The sequence below is a fragment of the Stigmatopora argus genome, chromosome 2, assembly GCF_051989625.1.
Source record: "Stigmatopora argus isolate UIUO_Sarg chromosome 2, RoL_Sarg_1.0, whole genome shotgun sequence".
In the NCBI taxonomy this organism is placed as follows: domain Eukaryota; kingdom Metazoa; phylum Chordata; class Actinopteri; order Syngnathiformes; family Syngnathidae; genus Stigmatopora; species Stigmatopora argus.
Window position 1 is genome coordinate 15067615 of NC_135388.1, and position 25131 is coordinate 15092745.

The 25131-nt window shown below is 38.5% G+C and overlaps 1 protein-coding gene across 3 annotated transcripts in view; it reads right to left on the reverse strand.

Moving 5' to 3' along the window:
- The window catches only part of LOC144089436 (ephrin type-A receptor 6-like), a 49426-nt gene extending 31006 nt beyond the window's left edge, over positions 1 to 18420 (reverse strand). For 2 of the 3 annotated variants that reach the window (XM_077620273.1, XM_077620266.1), the window contains exons 1-3: positions 17973 to 18420; positions 7349 to 7413; positions 278 to 406 (exon numbers count right to left, since the gene is read on the reverse strand). In XM_077620273.1, coding sequence (XP_077476399.1) covers positions 278 to 406; positions 7349 to 7413; positions 17973 to 18054 — 276 coding nt within the window. In that variant the 5' untranslated portion in view covers positions 18055 to 18420. The remainder of the gene's footprint in view (positions 1 to 277; positions 407 to 7348; positions 7414 to 17972) is intronic. The other variant, XM_077620281.1, reaches the window with a different exon arrangement.
- Between the last annotated feature and the right edge of the window lie 6711 nt (positions 18421 to 25131).

Here is a 25131-nt window from a genome sequence, read left to right on the forward strand (position 1 = left end):
TGTTCATTGATGTATTTGTATAGGTTGGCAAAAGCTTGCATAATGTTTTACGATACATTACTTGGAAGGCTGCCTTCCCAACAAAGAGTTTTCAATGAATATGAATGAATATGAATTTTGAAGCGACAAAATCACAGTGTGTATGAATGTATGTATGAGCGTTTGAAATGGAAAGATGATACACCGCTTCTCCGATTAGTTTGAGATAACCAATCCGAACTATACTTTCTGATAAAAGTACACTGGCGATTTTATTGAGGTGTAAGGCATCCCAAACCCGCTGTGCTGCTTGTCGCTGTATCCATCCAGATCGAAGCCAGTTGTTTTGGTTCAGCTCCATTACGTGACAAACTTGGAAGGTGTGGATTGGTCTGTTTTGTTCATCCATCTCTGTGATTGCATCCCACTGAAAAAAAATTGAAGAGGGTGACGGGTATGGAGGTTATTACTATGCGGGGAACAACACCTTAGCTGAACCATTTTGGTCCGTGTTCAAAAGATAAATAGGTGAACCTTTTCTGGCATTTAATCAGTTTTTGCAAGAAAAGTAGAGTCATCTTACCCTGCATATATAATAGTTAAGCATTTTTGTGTGGCCCTGCACCGACCAAAAAATGCTACATCGACATACTACCATATATGACCGCAGTTTTCAAGTGATTCGTTTATCAATACCGATTAATGTCCAAAAAACCCTATCTATGATAATATGCATATGATAATACTATAGGGATCAGTCATTTAGAATCACTTTTCACGCTGCGCACTCACAAGTGCAACAATCCTCCAATGGCTTGCAGTAATAAATGAAGCGCTATTACATTCTCCTCAGACACCAGTGATCACACAGATGTGTATGGTGGGCCCAGAAACAGAATATAACCTAATTTTAAAACATTTCATCTTATTTACTCATCTATTGGTCTCTAAGTGAGATAACACATGAAGATGACATTGTTAATAACTCATGGGGAAAAAAAATCTAATTTGTCAGCTGCACTCTTCAAGATTCTCCCAGGGGGATCTCACTTGTGAAGCGGCAGAATCAATTGAAACCTGCACCCTTTACCTGATGTGTTCTTTATTGGATCAAATTTAGATGCTAGCCATGTATTTCGCCTAATCATAATCTTGCAAAGTATCACGTAATAAACATGTCAAATTGTTGAGATATTTCGCTGAACTGCAGAGAGATTTGCCCATGAAGACCTACTTGTGGAAAACAGTGTAATCCAAATAAAATGCAACATTTCTACTGCTGATGCCAATGTCATTTTTTTGTTTGCTTTTCTAATGTAGGATGACAAGAAATATCACTGCATGAATAAAACTTTGATGTTCTATTCTTCCTCCTACCAAACCAGAGACGAGGTTGCATTCCAAGCTGTAGATAAGTAATATTATTCAAGAATTATTTGTTCTATTTAAATAACTCATTCTGAGTGTTATAGCTAACAACATGATTCTATCTATATTTTATTTAAGTTTAATATGGAAATGGATTACTGAGTTTATTTAGACGACAGGATTTCTCTACTCCAAGAGACTTCTACAAGAGTGAGGCTACAGCACATAATTATTTTGTGAATCTTTAACATTCCTCATTTTATGTCGTCATCATCGACACGAGTTACATGCCAATTAAACCATAAAATGTTTGAGTTTGATTGATTTAATAAGGGAAAGTACACATTAATGAACATATTTATATTCATGTTAATGTAAATATGTAAGAATGTTAATTTTCCCTCCCGTTATTTTCAGATGAAAACAAAAAAAGTTCATGTATGATAACCCAAGCGCTACACGGTATTCATGTGTATTTGATGTTTTTCTTGTTTTTAGATTGGTGCGATTCTACCAACATTAGTTGGCAGTATACCATGAATTTAATGTTTTTTTTCATTGCACAAACTCCTGCCAGAAGACAGTTAAACTGTTCACGCTCAATCTGTTGTGTGAGTTATTTTGGCTACCACACAGTCATTTCTATAGTTTAGTTTCTCAACCACTTCGCAACATGCTTCAATTTGCCACTGTGCCAGGAGAAAATGCATACACACTGTGGAGGCTGATGGGCTTTTGTGGGTGAGTTGCCCATAGCAGGAAATTACTTTTATAAGGTCACTTTCTAAATCTTAAAGTCTTTAATATTCTTTAAATCAACCTTTTTGCCCAATAGGTTCTGTAGTATCTATAGTGACTATATACAGAACAGGTGTCGGGAACGAACCAATGTCACTACTAGAGATGATACAATGCTGTTGCTGTTGTTATAGTTTAATCTATTACAGTTCATGTTGATGGTGACGTTCTCGTGTTTTCTGGTGCAGCAACAGTGACATCACAAGAAAGTACAGATTTCCCGAGAAATAGAATAAATTGTTTTCAAATCACAGGATTGCCCAGCGGAGTCTATATATAGCCAATATAATATTACAGTAGCGGCAATATTGTTGGAATTCAGAAGTACAGCCTGAGGGGTAGGCAGCATGTTAAGTGCAATTCCCATTAATAGCTAATATTGCTAAATATGGGATAAATCTAACAAACAAAGTTGTTGTCTCTACACCTCTAATATAATTGTTTTTTCACTTTTACATTAGTGTTATTTCATTTCATTTTGTTTTAATTAGTAGAGCTAACTGTGTGGGTCCTGCGTGTTGCTGCTATTGTAATTTAAACATTACAAATTGTATCCATTGACATTCACATGTTTGGTCAGAGAAATTAGCGAAAGGTTATATAAAAAACATTGAAAATTAATGAACAGCTATTGCTAGAAAAGAAAAAATACATCCCGAATTATTATCTGATTTAGTTTAACAGGTTATTTGCATGTGAGTTGACCGAATTCCATAAATGGACCTTTGACATGTGAAAACAAAACATTTGCAGCCAAGTATCCCTAAGTATTATAATGGTGTCCTACTCTTCATACTTTGCATAAATTCAGCATTATGTGATTAAGTTCTCTCATGCTTGCAAAATGAAAATGACAATGATTTGTTGTTCTACCTTCTTCACTGTTCTATAAAGAACCCTTGGGATGTGGCATAGTTCAAAAAAGTAGAAAAAAACAACAACAGTTCCGACACCTAGACTGAAAGATGGGCTATATCAGGTATGCAGAAAATCATTACCAAACCAATGTATATTTACACACACATACATGCCCACAGAGAGTGCAGAAAGATGGATTTCTCAAGAATATTTGGATCATTACTCCTTCAAATTTGGGTACAGAAAACAAATTTACTCTGTGTGCCAGGAAGCTAAATATTTTATCTATAATTAATTATACATATTTCTTAATTGAATGCACTCACAACTTGCTAGTGCCTAAAGCCAATTGACCTTTCCCGTAAGCTCCACTCCGCTTAGATACTGTTTTTACTCTGTCAAGCTTTGTGCCGCTGACGGTAAACCTATCGCAGGGAGGCGTATATACCCGAGTATGTTAGTATTTAGTTTTGGAGCAATACAGCGATACCTCTATTTGGAAAAATTAACTTGTTACGGGATTAGGGTTTTGCAACATTTGTAACTAGATCTTAGTGAGTAAAGTGCCATTTAATATGTAGATGCCCTAATCTGTTCCAAGGTTTCCATTACTACCCTCCAAAATTATTTAATATCAAATTATTAAGCTATACGAAACTTGAGTGAAATATTTGAGAAAGACAAAAAAATAATAATAATGAAATTATTTATTAAGATTTAAAATGAATGAGGCATGCAACAAGCTTGCTTAAGGCGATAGGATTATAGTTTTTTTGGGGGGAGGTGGTTTTCAACAACTGCGAAGCAGTGTTGCAGAGGCGTGTCAAAGAAAACATACCCACAACATCCAAAGTCTTTAGAAACTACTAACAGCTCTCCTCCAGTCCTGGGGCTTTGCCACTGAGGAGCTTTCTGACCCCCTTAGTGATGTGGGTTTCTTCTGATGATGGATACTTTCAAGTGTTCCCAGGAGACGCTCACAAAACGTTTGGGTCTGCCGGTCCCGACCGGCATCCACCCCCTCCATCATTGCCAACTCACCATCATGTGGTGATCCGTGGACAGATCCACCCCCTGCTTTGCTTATGGACACCCTCATGCCTGAGCATGGTGTTCATTATTGTATTGTAAGCGGAGAAGTCCAACAATAGAACACCGCTCAGATCTTGACCATGGGAACCATTCTTTCCAATCATGCAACTCCAGGTCTCACTGTCATTGCCCACATGAGCAATGAATTCCCCCAGCAGAACGAGCAGAACATGTCTTATAATTATCTCTCATCTCCTCTCATTTTCTGTACCGCTTTATCCTCACTAGGGTCGCGGGGGGTGCTGGAGCCTATCCCAGCCGAGTTCGGGCCAGAGACGGACGGGGGACACCCTGAATTGGTGGCTAGCCAATCGCAAGGCACAAGGGGACAAACAACCATTCACGCTCACACTCATAGCTATGGGCAATTTAGAGTGTCCAATCAGCCTACTATGCATGTCTTTGGAATGTGGGAGGGAACAGGAGTACCCGGAGAAAACAAAGGTCAAAACCAGGAAATAAAGGTATTTTGAAGTCACACCAAGTATACTACTGTACAATAAATGATAAAATTATGTATTGAAACCTGGTCAAGGCTCAAAGTTGTGGCTGAAAATACTTGCCCATGCAAAATATTAGCTTAACCTATAGACATTTTTATTTTTAAGAAAAGTAAACAAAACAAATTTAATAAACTCCAAAAATAAAAATAAACAAACACTCTAACTCATCTCTAGGTGTGAGCATGAATAGTTGTCCGTCTCCTTGGCTACCAATAGAATGTGCGTGATTGGTTTGCCTGAAATTTGTTAATATGGCCGCCTGATCAGTGCTGTTTAATTTTCATGCCTGTGATGATTTTTTTATTAGTTTTTTTTAACTTCTGCAGAAAATTGGTTAACTTGGAGCCCTCCTGTATTACCTTGTCAATGTGACACAATTTTTTATTATTGATTAGACTTTAAGTCAATCATGTTCAACCTAATTGTGCATAACTTATTGAATTAGACTAGTGCTGCAACACTGTGAGAAGCATCACAATTACGAGAAGAAAGGCATAAAATATGAACTTTGCCAGATTATGAATCAGAGATTTAACTATGCAGAAATATGATTAAGATGTTGGACGGGTAATTGATAAAAAAAGGTCACTTGTGAGTTAAGATGCATATTCAGTTTAAGAACCACACACACACAAACACACGCACACATGGTAGTTATATCAATAACAACAGTGGAGAAAGTCAACCTAGCAAATTGCAGTGAGATTTAAATTACAACAGCCCAATTTGTCATCATCTCCCTACAGGCTGAAGCGCGAGAAGCATTATGAAAATAACGTTAAATCTTCGCAGTTGTGATGAATTATTGATTAGATCTGAATTTGTCTGGTGACGTTTTGTGTTATTGTTCAACCAGTTACAGCCAACAATATCCCACAGCAAAACCTCCGGAGTTGTTTTCTTGCAAGACATTTTTCTCAAAGTGTGTACAACCTTTGGCCACAAACTTTGTATGTTTTTTTTGCCTCGTATTCCCTTTTCTGCTTAGGATTTTTTTTTTTAATGCCAGCCAAGGGCAGTGTTCAGCTATCATTTCACGTCCTAAATTAGATCTGACATTTTAGAAAAATTACATCTGCTCCATGCCAATGGTCGCATGGTTTCATCTCATACACTTAGAATGAAATCAACTGTGATTTTGTCATTAAGTTGAGCTTTAAAGAGCATGCTGAATAGCGATCAACAGGCCACAATATTTTTAAATTGTGTTTACTTTATATTTAAAATATGCCTATTTCAAGGTTGATAATAAAGTAATTGTGGTTAAGTTGTGAGAAAATACAAGGACAAATCACTCTTTTAGGTGAATCCACGGGTCTTTTGGTGTTACAATTAAGGTGAAATATTCCTATTATTTACTGTGCAAATGTCATACAGTATAATTTATATTAAAGGATTGATTATGTTTGCGGTGTGTCTTAAGCTCTCCTGAAGAGATAATAAATTGCAAAAAAGACGATAAGGCGGGATGATATGCCAGTGGTTAACATGTCCACCTCATAGTTCTGAGTTCGAGGGTTGAATCCCTGGTGGCTTCCGACCTTCCTGTGTTGATGTGGCCTTCTCTTGACGTGCCTGCCGGGGTTTTCCACGGATAATCCCGTTTCCTCCCACGTCCCATAAACAAGTATGGTAGGCAGGTTCAAGATTTTAAGTGTGAATGTGGATGGTTGTCTCATGTGCTCAGTGATTGGCTGGCAACAATTACTAGTCATCCACCATGCCGCCCTTATTGTATGTATAGGATATAAATAATGTTTATCTTTTGTTTATCTTAACAAAGGTCTGAATTTTACATGGCATTTTAGGTAGATGTCAGTCGGGTTTTATGTACGCATTTACAGTATAGTAGGAGCAGATGTGCTTGTCATCTCATCTCATTTTCTGAACCGCTTCATCTTCATTAGGGTCACGGGGGTGCTGTAGCCTATCCCAGCTGACTTCAGGCCACAGGTGAGGGACACTCTGAATTGATGGCCAGCCAATCGCAGGGCATAAGGAGACAAACAACAATTCATGCTCACACTCAATTTAGAGTGTCCAATCAGCCTACCCGGCATGTTTTTGGAATGTGGGAGGAAACCAGAGTACCTGGAGAAAACCCACCCAGGCCCGGAGAGAACATGCAAACGCCACACAGGTGGACCGAGCTGGATTTGAACCTGGGTCCCCCACTGTGAGGCCGACGCTCTAACCACTCATCTGCCGGGCCACCAGGTTTTATGTATTTAAATTTTGTATTTTACATACCTGTTCCTGAAATATATTTGTAGTATCCAGTCAGGTAATGTAGCATTTATGTGTATACGAGTTTGTACACCATGCTAAAAGATACTGTAATTGTCATCGACTCTGCAATATCTCCTGAATCAGCTGAATTTAAGCTGCCCGGCTGTGTGGATGTTGTGTTGCATCAGTTTCTAATGGATTTTGCCTCATAAGATCCACTACTTAGAGATGGATGATACGACATATGATATTCTCAAACGTTTCATCTAAGTCATTGCCTGTGGAGGGAGGAGCGGGTCACCTTGATGTCTGGGTATTTTGTCCTCGTTTACTTTAAAAAAAAAGTTCAAACTGCCACCAAAAACTCCATCTTTAGATTGTTTAGGAGTCATCAACTGACATGAAGAGGGAGCTTTTTGCAGTTATTCGTGAAGATTTATCAATTGCTTATAGTCTTTTGATATGAAAGAGCTTACAACACGGATTTCTCTCTTAGATAAGTCAAACGTAATATAACTCACCCCATTAACAGGATAGGTTTTCCAGTCCAGTTCCCCCAACACTGCTGTGGTGTCCAAAAGAATCACTGGAAAGAGCAGAGCAGCGAGAGAGAAAGTCATGTAAAATGGAGAAGAAAGAGGAAGAGCACGGCAGAACAAACATAGTGAGTGACAAAATACAAGGAGGGTGAGTCCAAAAGAGGTTGGACCAGGAGAAGTTAAAGACAAGAGAAATGGAAACAACATAATGGGAAGAGAACAGACAATACTTATCAAGCTGTCAATGAACAGCAAAAAGAGTCATAACAGCCTTAACAGATTCAACCAAGGGTGAAATAACAGCTCTTTGGAAGGTCTAGGACAACAGATCTCTAATAGACGGATATCTTCCATCAAAGTCAGGACGACAAAACCTCTCCTCTGAAGAGGTGACGGCATTAGTTTCAAATCGGATTCTAAAAAAATGGATACAATTGGAGGATTTAAGAAAATTTTAAATCATGACTGTTTCACTATGCTCTGATGTGAAACGCGGCACAAGTGTGTTTTCCTGCTACCGTAGAAAACATTGCACTTGTTTCTGGAATTTTGGGTAACTTTTTTGTGCCAAGCAAGGAATACTACTACCATTGAATGTGTGTTTTCTATTAGACAAGTGCAAGTGAGAGCTTTGTGAAAACAGGTGCAATTTCCATACTTCTAAAGAATGTTGTTTTTTTAGATCAAACGCAAGGTAGACTGATAGTCTTGCACACAAGGACGAGGCAGACAAATGATTTAGCTTCGCTGATGTGAGTTGGACGCCAGCGTATTTCATCTGTATTTGAAAAGCATGCATCGAGCACTCTGAAAATGTATGTTTCAATTCAGTTGATGTAAAATTGTTGGGTAATTTTTACTATACTTCTAAACCCACCCTACTGACCATGGCACAGTGGGAGCCACTTATGGAGACAAGCGACCATTTCACTACTCAGATCCAAGCAGGAACCAGTCGTCTTTTTCTCATCTCATTTTCGGAACCACTTTATCCTTACTAGGGTCGCGGGGGGTGCTGGAGCCTATGCCAGCTGACTTCGATCCAAAGGCGGGGGACACCCTGAATTGGTGGCCAGCCAATTGCAGGGCACAAGGAGAAAAACAACCATCCACACTCACACTCATACCGAAGGGAAATTTAGAGTGTCCAATCAGCCTACTATACATGTCTTTGGAACGTGGGAGGAAACTTGAAGTACCCGGAGAAAACCCATGGAGGCCCAGGGAGAACATGCAGTACTGTCAGTGATAACGCATTCCCTCCTACATTCCAAGTACATGCATGGTAGGCTGTTTGGACAGTCTAAATTGCCCCTAAATATGGGTGTGAGTGTGCATGATTGTCCGTCTCCTTGTGCCCTGCGATCGGCTGGCCACCAATGCAGCGTGTGACTCCCCAGAGTCAGCTGGGATAGGCTCCAGCATCCCCCGCGACCCTAATGAGGATGAAGCGGTTCAGAAAATGAATGAATTAATAAATGAATGAATGAATTCAATTAGGCCAACAACCATCTGAGATTGGCTGGAGCAACCCCTGTCATATTCATGAGAATAGGAGGCATGGTAGATGAATAAATGAATCAATAATAGTGCTTTAATGTACCTGTAATTTTTTTATATTTATATAGTTAAGTACCATATTGTAAATCACTTCATTAAATATTTTGCATGTGGGATCATGGTCATATTACAGTAATGCTACAGTATGTTATTTTGCAAAGAATGTCATTTTTGGTAATGACTTAACTAAGTATCTAAACAAGTTACCTTTTTAACCACAATTAAAATTCTGATTTGTCATTAAATTCATAAGCAATCCATTTTCGGTTATTCTGGTATCTTGTCAATTTTCTTATCCATCTGTTCGTTATGAGATTGCTTTGTTTCTAAAATGCACTCATGTTTTCAACAGTAGATTGATTTATTGTTTGGTACTTAATAGCCAGTGTTGTGTTAACAACTTGTCATCTCTCAATGCATTAACAGTGATTGGAAACAAGAATTATCTCGATAATTATTTCCTTTCTCCGGATAAACCTCAGGTTTGAAGAGAGTCATTATGTGGCTGGGCACTGTGAGCCAATTTGATATGAGGAATGTGCAATTTCCTTTGTCTACAAAGACAAAAAAAATCCTATCTCTATCAATAAAGATCATCCTACTTCAATAGTTGCCATCACAGAGCAAAAGTCATATCTTCATATGACCAGCCACTCCAGCACCACAGCTGACTTTTATGAATGTGGAGGCACCAATTGCACCAAGCAGAGTCAATCATCTTTGGTAAGAAAAAATTAAGCAGTAGTCAGTATTAACAGTAGGAAAACTGCAAAAAAGGACATAAATAAAAGCTACTAACTGCTGATTTAAGATGACAAGGTGACATTGTCACAGTCCAAATGCAGTATTATTTTCTCATATAAGAGTTTGTTTAATCTATTTGTTTTAGGCCACCCAATGATACACTGGTTCTTCCGTTTGACTTTCAAATCCAAGTGAACACATCTGGCATCAGAAATATAGTTTTCGTACATTACCGATACATAGATATATTATATACAAAAAAAAAGACACAAATATAATATACTAGCATATATTTTGCATACAATTACTGCCTATAGTTTGAATTTGATCTGTATTCATAGCATCCACATTCAGTTTGAGTGGCCTTTTTGTCTTCAACATGAAAAGCTTACTCTAATAGTTTATGATCAGGCTGCTGACTTGGCAATGGTAATGCAAACACATTTACAACATCAACAGAAGTCAAGAATACTCTGAAGAAGCGAAGTACTGTACGCCCACCTAGTGTACACCTTTTACCCAAGAAGTACTAATTGGATGGACAGATGGACGGACGGCCTCGTGTATGGAATAATAAGGAAGTGAGAGTGAAAACTGTGTGATGTCACTCTCTGGGCCCGAAGCTCTTCTAACTCAGTAAGACAGGAATTCTTTTGATTGGATTGTGTCAAAAGTACTGGACAGATTGGGTCTAATGATTCCTAGTATATTTCAGGTTATTGTAGGAGCACTCTATTTTTTTTTCTTTTTGGGGGGGTACTGAAAATTACCCAAGCACTTTAAGAAACTGACCTGAACTAAAATTATATTTTTGTATGTCGCGAAGGCCCTGGTGGTCTAACGGGCGATTCTACGGTTTCGGCCGAGAGTTCACCAGTATACTGTTACACTTTTAATAAATACACATAAATTAAGAAAAATGCTACAGCAAGGAACTCCGATGTCAACACTCTCTAACATTGTCTTATTAATTTACCCAATATACATGCACTCGGATTGCCTTATTGGTAAGAAATATATCTTAATATAGATGATGAAATGTGGATGCAATTGTGGCACTACATTTCACGTTTGTAAAAATGATAAATTTTGAAGTAAGGAAAGGAGAAAACTGCCATAAATTGTCCCATATAACAAGGGAAGAAGTTTTTCCATATCATCCAAAAAGCAGGTCTAAGTATAGCCAATAAGGCTTCCATAACGGGGAAAAAATGGATGGTTGTCAGTGTTGTGCTCAAACAGCCCAGCCAGCTCGAGTCTACTTCTATTTGTTCTGAAGTGGAAAATTAAAGCTACTTTGTCCAGCTCATTTCTTATGTCGTCACAACCCATCTTTGGTGCTAACGAGACTTTGTAAGTACATCCGGCTCGAGAGGCTTCTCTCTGTCACATTTTCAGCGACCACTCTAAATTGCCCTTAGGTATGACTGTGAGTGTAAATGGTTGTCAGTCTCCTTGTGCCCTGCGATTAGCTGGCCACCAATTCAGGGTGCCCCCCAACTGGTGCCCATAGTTACCTGGGATTGGCTCAAGTCAGGATAAACACAATGTTTGGGACTATCTTTACTTCAAGACTGCTAACATAAGAATAAATCACAAAGCATTATTCTGTATTTGAAAGACGATGAGCATCAAAAGTGCCTCTAACTCCTCAGTGAGAGGCATCACGGTGGAAATGTGTCCTAATGTGTGATCCTCAAAAGTACACAGGGGTTAACACTGCTGGACCTGGGCTCAACTAGTGTAAAAAGCAAAGATTCCCTTCATGCCGATTCTGTATAGCCACCGTCACTATCATAGCCTGGAGGCGGTCTGCTGTCATGCTCTGCACAACAAACCATTTCATAGCCATGAGGAGTCAATTCACTTCCTTCGCCAATCGCTGGCAATCGCTGCGAGGGACACGGATTTCGTCAAAACAAAGATTTACAGGGAACTAAATTTGCCTTTCTTTATTAGAGCTAAGCAACCATCACATTTTATCCATCAAGCCAACTACCGTTTCATCGCCCAAATTGTGTAAGAAAAGTAGTCTATCTGCTCTTTCTGAACTGGAGAAAATGTACTTCATGAGCAGAAACTGCATACGTGCATCGTATTTACTGTTTTGTGGCAGTCGTGGAACGTGTCTGGTGATCGGAGGGCCGCAATCAACATGAAGCCATTCGGATAGTCTGGGATAGTTTCTCTCACGTGGAACAGTGTATTTACATGCTGGAACCCTAAAACCGGGTCGCATGACTAGAACTCTGGTAGTCCTGCAGCCATGGTGATGACTGCAGCTTTTGGGGGTTGGGGTGACACTTCATCTGCTCCGTGAAACATGTTATGCCAGAATCACCAATGTAGCAGGATCAAAGCAGATACAGTGTTGTGTACGAACGTATTTACTTCTAGACTGCCAATGGCAAAACGAATTGCAAAGCAATATACATGAAAGTCAACGATCACTTAAACCTGCCCCCATCTCATGAGTGTAAGGCATGAGGGTCCCACCACCCAATTCCCAAACACTGCAATATTTTTCATCTGCACAGTTTTATTTCAAGTACAGTACAGAAAGTGGTATATAGAGGAAAAATCATGAAAACCTTTGAAATATTTGAAATTTAAAAACAACGAAAAAGTATTGATAACATCGAATTTTGAAGTTAGTGATCGACCAATACACTTTACCGACATATCGGGCCGATTTTTGGCAATTTAAAATATATCTCTATCGGCTCTTTTATTAATTTGACTGTCCGATATGAAGAAATCTATTTAAAAGTGGATAATTTCGGTTCGGGAGCCTATCCCAGCTAACCGGATGCACCCTGAATCGGTGGCCAGCCAGCAAGGTACAAGGACACGGACAACCATACATCCTCACACTCATATGTAGGGGCAGTGTAGAGTGTTCAACCAGCCTGTATATGTGTGTGTGTGGGTGTGATTTAATAACATTGGGGGGCTTGGATTATTACAGTTTTTACACCAATTTGTACACTTTTACTGCAAATGAATATCGGCTTCAAATATCTCTTATAGGCCTCCTCTAACTACTAATAATCGGCATCGGTCCTGAAAAACCCATGTCGGTCGATCTCTACTTGAGTTATTTTATTTATTTATATATTTATTTATCTCTATGATATATAGTTAAGGCAATTGAGAGTAGAGTCAGGTCTACAATGCTGACTGCAGATAACAGGATAAATTTTATTCATGTATTTGTTTATTAACTTACTTATTACCTATCTATATATGTCTAAAATGCCTTTCCTATTCCTGCTTCCTCACCCTCTTGCTACTGTGACAACGAAATTTCCCGAATACGGGATGAATAAAGTTATCCAAACCAATCCAAAAATAAAGTAAAATTGATGAACATTTTAATATAAAAAAATCCATATAAAACCGACAGTATAAACTACATAGGATATGATCAAGAGAAGGTTCAGATTAATAGATGTGCAGAATTTCTCAGTGACTTTGTTATACTACATTAATAATGGGCTCAATTCAATTGTAAATTAAGTCAATTCTTATAAAAAATATGAAAAAAAAAAAAAAACGAAACAAATTGTTTTTGCCAGAAGACAAATAAAGTAGTACCAAGCAAAAGTCATATGTAACTGAACGAATATGTAACTCATGAAAATTTCTTTTTAGGCATAGTAATTGATAAGGAAGCTATGCAGGAAACCGCATATTCCAAAATGTAAGAAAATTGTCCAAAACCATTTGATCGTTCACAAAACCATGGATTTCTTAAATTTAAAAAAATCATTGTAGACATTACATTGCTCAGTATAATGTCTAAACCTGACCTCCTTTGTTTAAAATAGTACACAAAAGAAGCACGCACTCTGTCTTCAAACTGCAAAAGAAGTCAATTACAAACAACAATTAAAACATAATATATCAATCAATCACATTACGCAGAGTATATGCTCTATTTTTCAAATTAAGTTGAATTAAACACTCAAAATATACAAAGCACTAAACAAAATACTTGCCAAACTGCCATATCACTCAGGAGCTTTTGAAAAACAAAGTTGCCATGGCATATTAGCTGTTAACTCTTCATCTTTAGCTACTATTTAATAAAATACAGTTCAAATAATAATCAGAGAGATATGAATAATGTGTTCTCTATTGTGTCCATGACATGCAGTGAGTCTAGTGCCAGATAATTGTAATATTATGGTATCCTAATTTTGAAAAGGCAAATATTAGAAACATCCCTCAATATTATTCAGTGCAGTCAACACCACAGAAACCTACAATAATAAAGATATTTGTATTCCTAAAGAAAAACCTCAATAATATTGGCATGCTCAAAATGACTTTACATGGCTTATCATTGTCAAATACGCTTGCTCAAAGGTTTCTGCAAACAGCTCTTTGTTATCCCTATAATTTGCGATGGTCTAAAATGACATTCACCTAAGAACAACTGAAAAAGTTTTACAAATGGCTTTCATTCCCAGAGAAAGAATAAAATATATATTTTTTATCTTAAAAATAAATGGGGGTTTTTAAATAAATTTAAAAAGTGGGCCAGGGGGTTGATGTCAAAAAATAAAAAAAATCATTGCAATTAAGATTGCGATTGGCTGAGAAACCGATTCCTGCTTGGTGCCCATAGGTAGCTGGGATAGGCTCCAGCACCCCCCGCGACCCGTCTGAAGATAAGTGGTTCAGAAAATAAATGGATGAATGCAATTAAGATAGGTACATGCACGCGCATTATATAACGCTTCCAGTTACATCCTTTATACTACAATGAGCCTATTGTTAAAAAGATATCAGTTAATTGAAATAAAATTGGGTGGATTTAGGCTGCCTAACTACTTAAATAATGCGGAAGGGACTTTTTCCTGTGAGAAACAATTGCTGATAGTGAACTCTGGTATTGATCTGCTCTGGCCAGGCCTGTTTATTTAAAAAGCCTTCAACAAATCATTCTACAATCTAAAATAGACTCCCAAAAAGACATAATTCATAAAAATACAAGTAACACTGGAAGCATCACTGCTCACAAAACTGCAGGCTATGAAAGGTTTACTACATCTATCTCGGGACAATCCTTGTAAATGAGTATGAGACGCATTATTACTTCAATTATTCTCCTCATTAAAATTAGTTTGACAATTCTGTTTATCTAGGCCACTTTATAGATAAATTCTATATACATCTTACAATGTAGTATGAGCGACGCATCGACGGAGAATTTCGGCGCCAAGCACACTTAATATTTTCATAGATTTTCCATTGCGCATATAAGTCTTTTGATGGGACGGCCAAACTGACCAAATTGCAGGGCACGATCAGAAAAACTGTACACATAAAAAACTATAGTAAGAAATAGAAAAAAAATGTTTATAAAGAAACAAAGGATTGCGGATGTGAAGCAGCTGTCGACACCAGCAGAGGTTGGTTCCAGTATGCCAAATTCTGATTGCACTCAAACAAAATATGATCTGTCTCAATGGTTGCAGCTGCAACTCCAAATATGTATGCCAAACTAATTCAGGACGCCATGTTTTTACTCAAAAGAGCAAATGGGTTTTAAGTATGTTCTGTGCCTGGCCTTCTTACGCTTAAATTCATTGTAAACCCTACATAATGTACAATAAAAATGATTGGATAAAAACTTTTTACGGAGTGTATGATCAGTATGATGCGTATGAGCATTTTTTTCTTCAGTTGAGAAAGGTGCGATTAGATTTTTAAGTAGTAAGCTTTCCATGACAGTTGATCATTTATCTTGCTTTAATTTTGTATTTTAGATTTATATATATATAAAATCACCCTATCATATCAACCAATGACCAAGTTTGAAATGTGCATTCGCCAATTTTGTTGTTTAAAGCATTTTTAAATTTTTCTTCACACAATAAGCAAAGCATTCATGTAGTTTGCTACTTATTAATAAACATCATATTGAAAAAATACCCTCTTTTTTATTTTTCAAATGACATAGCAGAGCTAACGTTTATTACTGGTTGGGTATTTCAAATTGGCCGAACATCAAAAACAAGTATCATTTGGAAATTCAAGATATAAAAGCCCAAACTTTAAATATTGTAAGACTAATAATATTATAAAGCTAGATAATATTATTAGAATTACAACATTTATTTATATCTATTCATTGAGGCTCAAATCAAAATCACTTATTTTTTCTCACCACATAAAATGCCTCTTGTCCGAGAAACTGGGAACACACACACAGATGTCTTTTGAGGGGTTGGCAACGTAAAAGAGAGACAAACATACTGATTCATTGTTATCCGGCTTAAATCCTCGAGAACGGGCAGTGCGATTCGCATATTTATGAGGAAAGATCGGATATCATAATAATGTTATCGGCTGTGACTTGTGCTCATAAGCCACACGAGTAAACGTTCTCCTTCATGTAATCTCCTCTTGAAATCTTTCATTTCACACATTGACTGAGGTCAGTTTAATATTCCTCGTCGAGTGTTTGATGTTTAGGATACACATTTTCAAAGAGGACAGACAGCCCCTTTCACAAGCCAAATGTCAGAGTCTCCTTGACTTCATCTTAGTGTGTGCATCACTTTATGTAAGTGCGCTGAGTTTTCCCCACAGGATGCGTGTCTTCCTGCTTGCCTGCCTGTGCAAGAGACAGGCTTGAAGGCGAAGAAAGGCATATGGGAGAAAACTTGATAAAACTACAACGTGAGGAGTTTAAATTGTATTCACAAAGGGGCAATACTGAATTGGGGCAACGAGTCCGGAATACAAAGTAGGTGAGACGTATTTGTTGAAAGTGTAAGTAGTTCTTATGCCACTTGTAAATGAGATTAATAGTCCACTTCATTTATGTTTCTAAATATGCTACAAAATGTGTGTAATAATCCTAATGCATTAGGATTTAACCTCTATAAAGTGACAGGAAGTCCTAATGTTTTAGTGCTGGGTTGTGGGTTTACTAGGGATTCTTCCGGGACTGTAGAAGCCAACATGTCTGATACTTTATCTACAAAAATGCCACAGTGGTGGGAAAAGCCAGGTCCAAAGGATCCGTGGAGCTGACATGTTGCCAGAGGCTTCCGTTTACCCTCACGCTGTCTGTCACTTGTACACACTGGTTCTCTGTCCTAAGACTTTGGAGGTGAAGAACAATGTCATTGCATTTTCCATAATTTACCTCTGAGAAAACCTGTAGAGATCAACAATGCTCAGTTTTGCACATTCTTGCAAACATTTGGGAGAAAAAAAAGGGTGACAACGACCACAGGTCAATTTACCGATCCTTCTTTACCGCACTCATTTGGAGTCAACTGGGGGCTATCCCAGCTGCCACAATGGTCAAATAGTCGCAAGTCAATCACAAACGTTATCGTGATAAACACATATTTACATTTAAAGTCCCACTTTTGGGCAATTCTGCATTCAATGAACCCAAAGACATTTTTGGCCGCAACACAATCCAAAGACGCACACGGAGCGCATGGAAACTGCACCGAGATGTTCTGATGGAGATTCAAACCCTCGCTTTGTAACTACGATGCAAACACGTTAACCACTGCGCAGACGAATTGACGTACTCAAATGAAATTTAAAAAAAGGAAAACTGAAGCTTGATGTTAATCGTGCACCATATAAGTGTTTATTCTGAGAAAATAGTAGAAATTCCTGCATGAACATGGTAAAATTAAATTTGTAAATTGGTGTTTTATTTTTTCTGTTTGTTTGTCACATAAGAAAACTGATTTTCCTTTTCAATTTATAGGGATATCATAGACAGTATAAACATATTCAAACTATTTAAATGTGGTTATGAGAATTGGACATGTGAAATCATTTATATTTTCCTTTTGTAAAATCAGCATTTGGGATTTATTTCGGAGAAGCGCTTGGTGCCCCCAAAAATGTGTTGTTTTATCAGATGACATCGATGAGATTCACTTTTTGAATTGAATTCCTGATATAAATACTTTTTTTATAATATTCTAATTTCACATGCACCCGCATTTGTGCATACATTTACATACTGCTTACATTGCTCTATACTATATTTCTATACTGTATTTCATTTAGTTAAGTGCACGTATTGTCTGCTTATGTGCGCACCACTGGTACTATAAAAAACAGACATAGTTAAATGTAGCCCCAATTGGATTATATTGTTTAATACATAGCGTCTATCAACGTTAGGAACATGATGTTGGTGCGTGCACCTGATATGAAAACTAGTTTCATCCATGATGTTGTTTAAATGAAGTTACTAATGAGATTTGAGATCATTCGTGGCCAATAATGTGGAGGGAAAAAACATTCTCACCTTGGTTCGAGACTCCTTGTTCAGCCAGGTTACTTTTGGTGAGCAGGACAAAAAACAGATAATATTTTCCACAGGAAAACATGGTGATGAACGACAGGTGCGCTCCGTAGGCGTGATAGCTGTGCTGGAAGTCCTCAATTGACCCTCCAAAATAAAAGCGGTGGGCTTTTCATGAAAAGAAAGCGGGCATCTATCCACAGGTCCACACTCACGCAGGTTGTTCTTGCTATTCGTGCATCTGGAGCTGCAGGTGGAGGTGAGCCAACGGGAGACGTGATAACATTGCGCGCAGAAAAAGAGCAACTTCCAAAATAAAATAAGGAGCAGTCACCTTTGAAAGCTGGTGGTTTAACGGCGAACTTTTCATTGCAAGGTAACATGTATCATGTGAATGATTTTCTTTAAAAGGCTGAAACGAGCAAGACACAGAAGGAAGAATAAACGGATTTATTCTCCCTCTCTCCTCCCTATCTCTCTCTCCCCCTCTCCTCCTCTCTCTATTTCCCTTTCTCTCTCCCTCTCCTCCTCTCTCTCCCTCTCTCTCTCTTTCTCTCTTCCTCTCCCCCTCTCCCCCTCTCTCTTTCCCTCTCTTTCCCTCTCTTCCCCCCCCTCTCTCCCCCTCTCACTCTCTCTCTATCTCTCTCTATCTCTCTCTATCTCTCTCTATCTCTCTATCTCTCTTTATCTCTCTATCTCTCTATCATTCTCTCTATCTTTATCCCTCTCCTCCTCTCTCTCTTTCCCTCTCTCTATCTCTCTCTATCTCTATCCCTCTCCTCCACTCTCTCTCTCTTTCCCTCTCTCTTTCTCTCTCCCTCTCCCCCTCTATCTCTCTTTCTCTCTTTCCCTCTCTCTCTTTCTCTCTTTCCCTCTCTCTTTCTCTCTCCCTCTCCCCCTCTTTCTCTCTTTCCCTCTCGCTCTGTCTCTCTTTCCCCCCAAACTCTCTCTCTTCTCTCTCTCTCTCTCTCTCTCTCTCTCTCTCTCTCTCTCTCTCTCTCTCTCTCTCTCTCTCTCTTCTCTCTCTCTCTCTCTCCTCCACTCTCTCTCTCCCCCCTCCCCCCTCTCTCACTCTCTCACAGTACACAATAAGTATACAATGCTGCTTATCATTTTTTTGTCAAGGTTTCTGCATTACAGCTTGTAAACAAATGAGTCACAAGTCACAATCTGTTTCTATTTTTGAGTGAAGGATGGAAATATGAAGCCAGACGCTCTCACGATGTAGTGCAATTTATACTGTATGGCTGCGTTGGATTATGCTGTTCTGGCTCAGTAATGTGTCTGTCATACACTGACTGACAAAGCCAAGCAGATTGGTTGCTCATTGGCAATATGCACATTACACATGTTAACAAGCGTACACACACCTTCAAGACAGAGATTGCGCAAACAAAGGAATCATCCATTTAAATCCCACCATCACCTCTTGGGGTACTTTACTTAATTCAATAGATTAGACTTTACTTGGCAAAAAACCTAAACCCAAAAGCGCAAAACACAGTTTTAATCCCATATCGCTGTTGGCCAGGAAGTCAGCATCAGTCACTGGAAGTGATGTAGGAGAAAGTAGACTTTTTCGCACGCATCTGCTTAATTTCATTGCTGTGGCAGCCAGCGTTTTAGTTGTGGTAATTTTTTCCTAAGAAATTCAATTCTTTTTTCATATTTCCAGGTGATAAATTATTAGTTTTTCCACCGCTAGGCTTGCTTTTAGAATAAAGAGGGTTAAAAGCAAGATATTTACTATTCAGTTGAAGCCCGAGATCCAATATTAATGGAGTCCAAGATGCTTCCTTGTCAGGTAATTTCATTCATTCATTCCTTCATTTTCTGAACCGCTTTTCCTCACTAAGGTCACGGGGGTGCTGAAGCCTATCCCAGCTGACTTTGGGCCAGAGGCAGGGGACACGGACAACCATTCACTCTCACACTCATACCTAGGGGCAATTTAGAGTGTCCAATCAGCCCACCATGCATATTTTTGGAATGTGGGAGGAAACCAGAGTACCCAAATAAAACTCACGCAGGCCCAGGGAGAACATCCAAACTCCACACAGGTGGACCAACTTAGTTTTGAACCCAGGACTGTGAGGCCGACATGCTAACCACTCAAGCCACGGGGCTGCCTGGTTTTAGAAGTTCATAATAAAATATTCATGTAAAAAGCGGAGTCTTAAAATACAGTTTTATACAAACTATAATTTGTTAAATTTTTGCACTGATTGAACAACAAAAAATGTCTTGCACATATTCACAGGGAAAAAACAGGTCTTAAAAATTCTTGGTCTTTAGCTTTATTAGTTTACATTCATTCATTTTCTGAACTGCTTATCCTCACAAGGTTTGCAGGGGGTGGTGGAGTCTATCTAGGTGGGGGAGACCCTGATTCGGTGGCCAGCCAATCGCAGGACACAAGGAGACGGACAACCATTCACACTGCTCCCTAGGGGCAATTTAGAATGTTGAACCAGCCTAGTATGCAGAAATGAGCTAATCCGTTTTCAGAATGGGTTTCAGCCAACAGGAATGTTTTCACCAGTATTAAGTTTTTGTGTTTGAAAAACTGTCTTTAAATCTTCAAAGTTGTTTTGCTTCTTTTTGCGTGGAGTCATTTGTGGCCTCCACGGAGTGATGCATGTGAAGTGATCCATGTGATTTTATCACCATCACCAGCACGCCATAAATTTAGATCTTAAAATACATTTCACATGCGCGCACACAATATACAACATCAAATTGTGCTCATGTTAGATCCAACCGTTCTTTTCCAAATATTTCTATTGCTTTGCTTGCTGAGCAGTCTAATCATACTGTATTGGTGTCAAACTGAACATTGCTAACAGCAGGTCCTGACCTCTGCTATGAAATATCAAGTGATGTGTTTTGGCACTATCAATGCACTGGCAGAGGAGCAGTTTGTCAACGTGGCCTTATTTCAGCAGTGATCTCAATTATTGTTAGCGGTCTATTTCACATTTCATCCAAACATAACCCTTGTCGCTACTTGGAGGGTGATCTATCAGCACCATGGATAGTGACACCCTAATGGTTTGAAAGTTGAGATAGTACGTATTATGGAAATGGACATACTACAGTGCTCTGATGAGATCCACCTCAACAGTCTATGAATCCACAATTATTGCCTTCCACAACTAGGATCTCTGGCAAACATAAAAACCTCAACCATGATAAAGTGATGGTTCAGAAGAGCCTTTATATTTAAGAACTTCTTTCATAGCCAACACCTAAAACAGTAAAAAAAGAAAAGAATGTTCGAAATACAGTACGTAAAAAAGAGGCTTGAAATGTTTTCACACCTTCCTCTTAAACTTTTCATTAGGCCGATACTGCCTTGAAAATGTTGGGACGATAATGGGACTTGACAGTAATAATTTAAAATATTTCAGCAATACAGCACATAGCGTGCTTCCCCTACTTGGCTCTCTCACGCTTGGATGCCAAGGTTAAAGACACGGCAAACAATATCTGTTTTGATGGTTCCGACAGAATAGAATGAAGCGTTGATGATTGTATGCTTCAAAAACTGTTTTTATGTTTGATGGATTGTTTGTTTTTGCATCATACTTATTCACAATTGTTTTTTTTTTCATTTAAGTAACATGGTTACCCCTACCCACCGATTCAGGGTGTCCCCCAACTCTGTCCCGGACCCAGCTGTGATAGGCTCCAGCACCCCCCGCATCCCTAATGAGGATGAAGCGGTTCAGAAAATGAGATGAGATGAGATGAGATTACCCCTAGCATATATTTCACATTTAACAGGAGGGTATAATATTAAGTCTTAGTTGATTTGTGAAAAATATACAGTATAAACTCAATATAAAATGTTATTGAGATGAACACAAGAGCTCACGTAAATAAGGAGCAACTGGAGAGTGCAGAAAACCAAAAACACTAATCATGGAATAAATGGACTTTGCTCGTTTTGTGCAGTTTTAGAGTTTCACCCATTCGTTACTACTATTTCCAGGATCAAATAGTGAATCCGTTATTGCTGTGTCCATTAAATTGAGGTTTAAAAGAAATTAAAAATAAAGGTCTTGAAGTTATTGCAAGAACTTTGTACATGATTCTTTGCTATATACCGCTCAATCCCCTTTATCCAGTACATGTTGTTTGAGGGACTTTTTGCATGAGGTTTTGTATTGTAATGGTCAATTCAAACCCATTAATTCCTGCTGAGTGAATGACACTGGATTCACACAATGTTATTTCTGCACTTACAGCAGCTGAGCAGATGGATGCCTGAATAGTCTATATGTTCTCAGCATGACACCTTAACTAACACCCATGTTATGTGGTGAGGATACCCAAGATGACGTGCTGCAAATTAGCTTTCAAACCAAGTAGACTTTGCTAACAAGACTAATTTTGCATATTGGATAATGACCCAATTTCGATTTCAAACACCACATGAGTGTTCCTATTCCAAAACAGAACAAAACAGCATTTTTCCACAAACAGTAGGAACAGGCACACCGCCAATTGAGATATGTGGAGGCCGTTTTCACTGGTAGAACAGTGGTGGTATAAAGGTTTGCTCATGATAATGCTTTTAGCAGATAAATATTGCAGCCCTCTATGAAGGCAAGCAGGGATTTATTTATTGTTCAAATCTGAAACACCTTTTGTATTTGGATTTCTATTTAGTTGGCTGTGACATGACCTCACATTGTCCTTTGCGTCCCAATCGGAGCTTTATTTGTATCCATGCGGAGTGAATGAATATAGACAAATTTCTTTTGATTTCTCTAACTTAAGTGGAAAATCCCACATTTCAATTAGATTACATTTCTATTAAGAACACAATTAAATCAATTTCTGTAAAATAGCTTTCTTTTGGATCTGTCTGATTGTCTTTTTTTTGTTTAGATCTGCATCTGATGTAATATTTAGACTAATAAATCCCAAGTTGGGTGCTCTGGAGATTGTCAATGGGAAAATCATCAGCTTTTGGATAATTTGCCACAAAAATATTATTAATTGATAACAACTGGTTAGTCGATTGTGACAGGATGATAAATGTTTTCAGTGCTGACATTTTTATTTTTTGTCCCAGTGGAGAATATCTAATGAGATTAACAAGTCTTCCTGAAATGTACATAAGCTGTAAAATTGTCCATGGCCGGATCCAGTTCAGACAGTTTAAGCAAAGTTTTTTTTGGTAGAACAAGCAGCACCTGACTACAATCAATTTATAAGACACCACGTTGGTGAAAATCTTAATCGGTTGGACCGAAGACTGGCACCCCTGCAGCCATTTGTGGAATAGTTTGGAAACCCTTGGTGTATGGTAAGAAAACAATAACAAAACAACCTTGAATAAGTCATTGCACAGAAAAATTGGCCATAGCTACTGCAACAATTTGGAATGGTTTGAATTAGAAAGAAACCGTTGGCGTAATCGTTCAGACGTACATCAGAACTACAGACTCAGGTGATGACCATAAGCATAGCAGCCCCTCTGTGGAAGGCACTGCTTCGATTTTAATGGCCTCACTAATCTCCTTTGTTAAAACAAAAAGGTTGAATTCAGAGAGTGCAAAGAAAGATGCATCCAGGCCAATGGGGATTTTTATTTTTAATTATTTGGGTCAGATATTATGTCCACTGCCTGCACCCATAAAATGACCTTAAACTCAAATTCATTCATTATTAGAGCCGCTTATCCTGACAAGGGTCACAGGGGCACTGGAACCTATCCCACCCGACTATGGACAGTAGACAGGGTACTCCCTGAATTGGAACATTGTAACAAAGAACCATGCAAACACACACATACCTCCAGAAAATTTTGAGTGATCAATCAGTCTACCCTGCATGCTTTTGGGACCAGAGTACCTGGCGAAAACCCATGCAGGCACAAGTGAGAACATGCAAACCCCCAACAGGAAGACCCAAACTCACCCTTCGATCTCATCACTGTGAAGCGGAAGTGGTAATCACTCGTCCGACGTGCTAACCACTCACCCACAGTGCCGTAAAATCAAACTGTCAAGTGAAATTAAGTGGTTTGGCACTCAAGTGTCCTTCCGCCAGGGAGAATCAGGGCCACAATTGTGATTATGTCCTGAGGTGTGAATATGTCCGAGCAACAGCTGGAGCGTTGTCTCAACAGTCTCCATAAGGTTCCAATTTGTACTAGGTAAAGGTCAAGAGAAATGTTGCTTTATTTATTCATTTATCGCCCGACCTCAGAAATATTTTCACCAGTAAGAAATAAGAAAAAAACAGAAGATATCTTCTTTAAAATCCATTCAAATCTTAGCCAAACAGATTATCGTCTTTTGTGTCTTGGATGAACTTGAACGAAGTCTTGCTGACTATTTGCGAGAGACAGAACGGGTCACTCGCCAAGCGCAGGGCGCATAAATAAAAGAGCATTAGATTAGAACTTTATTTCATCCCGTATTCGGGAAATTTGTTGGTTGCAGTAGCAAGACAGACACAAGACACACAATACATTGTAGACCTAGGTAAAAAAAACTGGAGCCACATACAGGAAGTCGACAAGGTGGGGACCTTCTGCAGACTGAGACGGAGGTTACCACACATATTATTATTATTATTTTATTATTTTGAGTTTTATCTATGAATTAACAATGCCTCTGAAACATAAACATTTAATGTGAATATTGAGCTTTTATTTATGTATTAGGTTTCCATGTATATTAGTTTTCAATATGTTTTTAAATGCAAAGAAATGTTTATAATCTACAGTAAAAATAAAGGTATATCATTTTATTCCTAAAACCTTTGGGTATATCATCTAGATTTGGATTAAATTTACCTTTTGGGAGGGAAGCAATTTCACAGTGGTTGATAGTCACTCTACAACAGCTCTCTGTAGTTGAAACAACTGTATGTCATCGCTTTGAATTGAAATTGGGTACGCCAGAATTGCAGGAGCTTCTGCTCATACCTATTGCGAACATGTTTCTCATACACTATTGTGTGGGAAGCATTTGTTGACAGACAGCTTTGCTGTAATTGAGCAATTCAAGAGCTGCGTGAGACATCTGCAGTGCATCATAGAGCAAACCACTTCATACAAAAGTCAACGACCACATTTGCAGTTGTGTAAGGCCTTCTTCTCTGCCAATGATCCAAATGTGTCTCTCTATAAAAGCTCTTGTGT